Raw genomic sequence first — 6,075 nt, forward strand, 5'->3', positions numbered from 1 at the left:
TCTTCCTCTCCGTTCGCCCCCTCCAATTTAGTCAGCAGGCTCCAGCAGAGCAATTGGATGGAGAAGACCGATTATGCTGCTGCCAGCTTCAGAGCAGGGGGCACTGGTCTGTGCCTGCACTTTGCAGCTCCCCCTGCCATGGACTGGCCCTGGTCGCCAAGAAACATTGCAGGTATTCGCTCTTTATCAGCGTGGTGATCTTTCGCGAGCGCCGCGCTGGTTTTGCTTTCACTAGCCTGTATTTCAACTCGCACCCCACTGTCTATGCTCTTCCCCCTACCCCTCCCTTCCAATCACTCATGTGGCTCCAGCCTGCTCCTGCCTTACACCATGCCCCATCTCCTCGCTCATCCCGGCTTGCCCCCTCTTGTTCTTTTTATGTGAAGGATCTGGAAGGATGGATCATATTATGCAGTGGACTAGCACTCGCCCTCCCTTCCTCCCCTCCTCTTTTCCACACCCAGATGATTAGAAAAGTCAATGACTCGTTTCTTTATCATCTGCTGCTCCTGCCTTTTTACTTTTCTGTTACCCGTTTCCCTTTTTTAGGTTTGTGTAATATTGCCTGTTTGACATTTTTCTGTTCGTAAGTGAAGCCTCGGGACGGAAAGAAAAAAAAGTTTAGACCACTAAAAATAAACAATTAATTAAATAAAGAAAAATAGAGTGGTCGTAAAGTGCCCGGATTAGTTTTGTTCATATCCAAACACATTAGCACCACTTGGGTTTGACACCGAAGCGCTAGTTTCACTTTTCTTTTTTCTTCAAAACAGTAATTTCAATAAAACTGTTTTTCCTCTCCTGTTCTGTGCTCCACTGTGAAATGGATTTTTAAAAAAACGCTTTTGCTGGAAATGTCATATTTGTAAGAATTGTTTTTTGTTACAAAATGCAGCCTAAGGGCAGAGACTAAAAAAGGTTCACAATACAAAAAATATTCATTTAACTAAATAAAGCAAAACAAATATGTCGCAAAGTGGCCACAATGCTTTTATTCACACCCAAACACATTAGCTCCAAAATTCCAGCTCTGCCACTGGCTTGTTGTTTCCTCTGCCATTCTGCAGAGCCCAGCTTGCAACCTTAAAGGAAGGGCCTTTCATCCTTCCTTTGTGCCAGTGCTTGAAATGGAAAAATTGAAGTGCAGGTACTCTGGTACAGAGTACCTGCTTGTTTTTGGGAAGTGCCGGTACTCTGCAATTAAAAGTAAGTACCGGCCCAGTTAAAGCACTGCTTTGTGCCAAATAAACTGGGCGAATCAATGAGCCTAATAATCATCGAGGCACATTATATGCACACACTGTTGAACTGTCTGGGCACATGACTGAAGTAGCGTAGTTTTCGTTCTGTTAGTATGACACAGATGTTAAATTGTGCTTCAAAAGGCATCACATGTGCTTTAACTACCAATAGGAACCATGTACACTTCAATAGCCACAGAATAAACCACGTAATTGGACTACAGTTTTAAGCACTCTGTTATCTGTTTCCCGTCTATCTGCCCCTTCACTGTCTCTCCACCAGCCCCTTCCCTCTTCCTCTCTTTCCCTCCACTCTCTCCATCCCTTCACTCTTAAGAATCCATCAAATGCTGCAGTTTACTTTATCAGGCATGTATGTGCTTTGCTTATTTGTGTTTTGTTTTTTCTCAGGATCCCAGCCACTGGTAAATTTCGAACTCCTACATAAAGGAACATTGTAACTATTTGCAACTCCAATTCTTAAAAATGTAACCAATGCGAGACCTATTGCATTGCAAATGCTTGTTATATTCTTGAATTAGTGCTTTATATTTCAGTTTCTCTTCTAGGGCATATAGAGTTCTCCATAATCTCTCTTGTCTAAGAGAAAAATCACCTCCGTTTTATACATGCTATGTTTTCTATCTTATGTAACATGATGGTGCATAGATCCATATTAAAAAGAGATGTGTGGAAACCCAGTGGCTAAAGAAAAGTCTAAAAAAAAGAATTTGAAGACTTAATTGACAACCACGGATACGATTAATTGGCGTATCTGGGTAGAAATTAGATAAAGATTTATGGTATAAGGGTTCCTTCTTTTCCATTACATTATTTTTTTATCCCAGCCTCCTTCCACCGCAACGGGATTACTCCTCATCGTAATAGACAAATTAGGAAGAACATGACAGTCGCTGGAAAGCAATATGTAAATACCTGCCTTGGTCCAGGCCAACATTAGGAGAAAGGCCCTTTTCTTTCTTTCTAATCTCTTTCTGCCTATCAAACAGGAGGGCTCCCCCACGGTGCTGCTTTCTTTAAAAAGAAAAAAAATATATTTTCTTATCTTGAGTTTTCATCCCAATGTTTGCAAACATTGGAACCGGGCGGTGAGGGTTCCCAATTTTTGGTTATGGTTGAAGTTAGAGAAGTAAGGCTTACCTTGAGAGTAGGAAGAGAGTGTAGGTAGGTTGGAGTCTTATGTGGAACCTTTAAAGGCATATCCCCCGGAGGGAAGAAAGTTGGCAGAGATCAGTACCAAAGGAGGGAAAACTGGTGCGCACAACAGATGTATAACCAACACCATTTCATCACTGACCAGAGCAAAAAGGCTATGATTATAAAAATTGTGACAAGGGAGATGCCAAGTCTGACAGGATGATATAACTGGATAGCAAGCCAAGGATAAAGTATTCATCATATGTGAACCAAACCCTATTTGTCAGAAGTATAAACCCGATAATCTCCTGTCTCTTAAGGACTAGCCACTGGCTTTGAAGACTGTTGGTTTTACAGTGGCTTCATTTCGGTAAATGGAAGTGGTAACCCATGCGTGCTAAATTTCTAATCTTGAATAACGTATCTGCATTAGCACCTCTTTCTCGACCGAAATGGAGGGAGCTTCAAGACACCTGAGAACCTTTTGATCTTAGTCGAGCAAATATCACCTTTCATCTCTACCATCATTCCCCACAGTATATTAGAGTCCTCTCTTCCGAGCGTGCCTCATCCGCCACCAGCAGCCCGATCATCTTCAGGGTTCCTGGGCCAGTAGGGGTGCACCTCCTTTCCTGGAATGTGGCTGGCATCAATAAGAAACTGAATAATGTGAACTGGTTTGGAACTATTAATCAATTTGATGTGGTATGCTCTCAAGAAACGTGGGCCTTAAACAATTTTCATGTTAATGGGTATCAATCTTTCTGTGTTCCTGCAACACTTTCCCTGTCAGGCCGCCCTAAGGGCAGGTTGAGGGTGATTTGTCCTAAACTAGGAATTACAAAAATCACTGCATTACTCTCCTCCCCTTGGTAGCAATTATTGTCATTGAGTCTTCCTGGTTTTTCCATTTTCATTTTGATGAATTTTTATTTTAACTTTTTTACAAACCATCCTGTTGGAATACTGTGGAATACTGTGGGAGCTGGATAGACCTATCTTGGAATTTACTGAGAATCGCCGGGATAGGGTTACTGCAATATGGGAAGGTGATTTCAACATTTCAAAATGTTCTTTACGGGGCGACAGTGTTTGCGGACTCAGGGTGTGACAGGGCGGTGACTTATCCCACTTTCTGCATAACCCCTACTTGGAAGTTTTGAACCAGAATATTTTAAAACACAATCTACTATTTAATGTCTATTTTTTTTTATTTAAAAAAAAAAAATATATTGAAAGGTACGATGTGGTTCAGTTATTGATTTTATTTTGTTTTCTGCCCATCTATCTCCTACTGTGATGGACTTATAAATTTTGTTTTTCAACCTTAGCAACGACAATCAAGTTACTATTTGTGTTTCTTCTACCAATATTGCCATTGATCCACCTGCCCTGCCAGCTCTGTTAACCTATATTTCTGTAAAAATAAGGGGATATGTATGAAATGGAAAAACATAAATCCCGAGTAACTCCTTGCTGAATTGGTAACTGAAAAGATCAAGGATGTGTTATGTTGTCTTTCTGAATCAGCTGAACCGTCCAAGAACCTGGGCAGTTTTAATGTTTTGTACACAACTATGTCCAGCCTAATCCCTGCAAAAAAACCTAGTTCCTCACTTTCCCATTATCGCTGGTTTAACCACGCTTGTTCAATTGCCTCCAAATATTTTAAAATGGCAATAAAGTCCTTACCAGGGAACATCGAGGAAATCCGGTCTGCCATGAGGGTTTATAAGGCGACACTCAATACGAGGAGGAAAATACGAGAAAAGGCCTGGGACAACCTGCTCTTAGCTGCTAAATTTAGGGACGCAAAAGCATTTTGGTATGTGATCAATCACCCCTATTTTTTAGAACAAAGCGCTCCAAATATTACTTGCCATGTCTCCCACGATGACTGGTTGTTTAATTTTTCACACCTCTTCGAAGATACTTCTTCTTCTAAATCCTCTGATTCTTCTTCTAAATCCTCTGATTAAGGTTGTCTTAAAACCGTCTTGATTTCACTGAGACTCCTAGTATCGCACTCCTGTTTCCCATAGATATGAATGACATAACTTCTGCTTTCCTAAGAAGTATTTCTGGCAAGGCACCTGGCCCTGACGGGGTCCCAATCGATGTATTTACGCACAATATTCCCTTTTGTGCCCCCTTGCTGACCAATGTATTATGTGCCCTTTTCCATGTAGAAATCCGAAGTTCTACTTTAGCCCTAATCTTTAAGAAGGGAAACAGAGGAAATCCATCTTGTTATCGTCCGATTTCGTTGCTAGTCTCCTCTGTCAAAATATTTGGCAGGGTAATTCTTGCGAAGCTGGAGGAATGGGAGGAAGACAAGACAGAGGTTTTCTCTCTGAAGTGCAGTACGGCTTCAGACTGAGTGTGGACACGGTAGAACAGTCCCTTAACCTGCTCCTGATCATGTGGAAGTACGCCAAGGCCAAGGGAGGCTCACTTCATCTTGCCTGCGTGGACTTTTCCAGTGCGTTCGACCTCGTGGACAGGGACAGGTTGTGGGATCTAATGAATGCAGCTGGGGTCGATAAATGCCGGATTGAACGCCTTCAGAGTGTGCATTGGGACACTGCGGCCCAGGTACGCATTAGTCCTGATGGGGAGTGCATGTCCACCTTCAAGGTGGACAAGGCGGTCAGGCAGGGGGGGATTCGAATCCCCTTCCTTTTCCTTTTTATATAAATTCTATGGATTTTCCTCTGCAGCATATGGGAAAAGACTTACCCAGGATAGGGAACCGAGGTGTCCCCATACTCCTGTACCCTGACGATGCTGTGATTTTGACACGTACTGCTAATGAGCTACAGCTGTTGCTGGATTCTTTTAGTTATCCTATGACTAATTTGAAACTTACGGTCAACCACAAAAAATCTTTTATTATGACCTATGGCCCCAGGAATATCTTTTCATGCAGGTTTACCATTTACGACACGGTCATCACAATGGTTTTACATTTTAATTATGTAGGGATCCTCCTGGATGTTAATTTTAAATGAGATATACTTTTGGAATGGAGAGGGCCTAACAAGGACAGTACAGCTGAGGCAACTTTTAGCTTTGCTAAAGAACTTAAACAAAAACCCATTGTAAACCTCATTTACATCTACATTTACATATCTTAGGATATCGGCAAGTTGATAGTCTTGGATTGTTTTTATTAAATTTTTATTTGTTTTTAAACTGTGCTGATCCTATGTCCATTGCTGCTATTCTGTGAAATCCAACCCTGTCACTCGATTTGTATTGCTTTTACGATAATACTGATTGTACTGTTCGGTTTTTAAAATGCATGTTTATTGCCGCTCTTCTTTTATGGCCGCATTGGCCTAATAAAGTTTTTTGACTGACTGACTGACCTGAGTATATTATTTGAGGGAAGAACCGACAAGGATAATAGAAAATAATGTCTGGTAAAGTTAAATACTATGGTGCCGATCACGATCCGGTAAAAAAATTCCCCGTACGACTCGTATCCGGTCTTTTTACCGTACGAATCGTACAAGTGCCGTACAAACTGCCAATTACGATTTGCATGGGAAAAAGTCCATACGAATCGCATTGGGAATTATTCCCCACACGTCCTCGGGTCGGAAAATGTGTTCGACACGTCCTCGGACGATTTACCGTACAAATGTGAAAAGTGAAGTCCGACCGCGGAATC

General features: G+C 41.7%; 1 protein-coding gene across 1 annotated transcript in view; it reads left to right on the forward strand.

Moving 5' to 3' along the window:
* The window catches only part of CYB561D1 (cytochrome b561 family member D1), a 113,659-nt gene extending 107,897 nt beyond the window's left edge, over nucleotides 1-5,762 (forward strand). The window contains exon 4 of the mRNA XM_085653054.1: nucleotides 1,653-5,762. Coding sequence (XP_085509180.1) covers nucleotides 1,653-1,670 — 18 coding nt within the window. The 3' untranslated portion in view covers nucleotides 1,671-5,762. The remainder of the gene's footprint in view (nucleotides 1-1,652) is intronic.
* The last annotated feature ends 313 nt before the right edge of the window (nucleotides 5,763-6,075 follow it).

Source organism: Triturus cristatus, chromosome 1_1 (assembly GCF_964204655.1).
Source record: "Triturus cristatus chromosome 1_1, aTriCri1.1, whole genome shotgun sequence".
Classification (NCBI taxonomy): domain Eukaryota; kingdom Metazoa; phylum Chordata; class Amphibia; order Caudata; family Salamandridae; genus Triturus; species Triturus cristatus.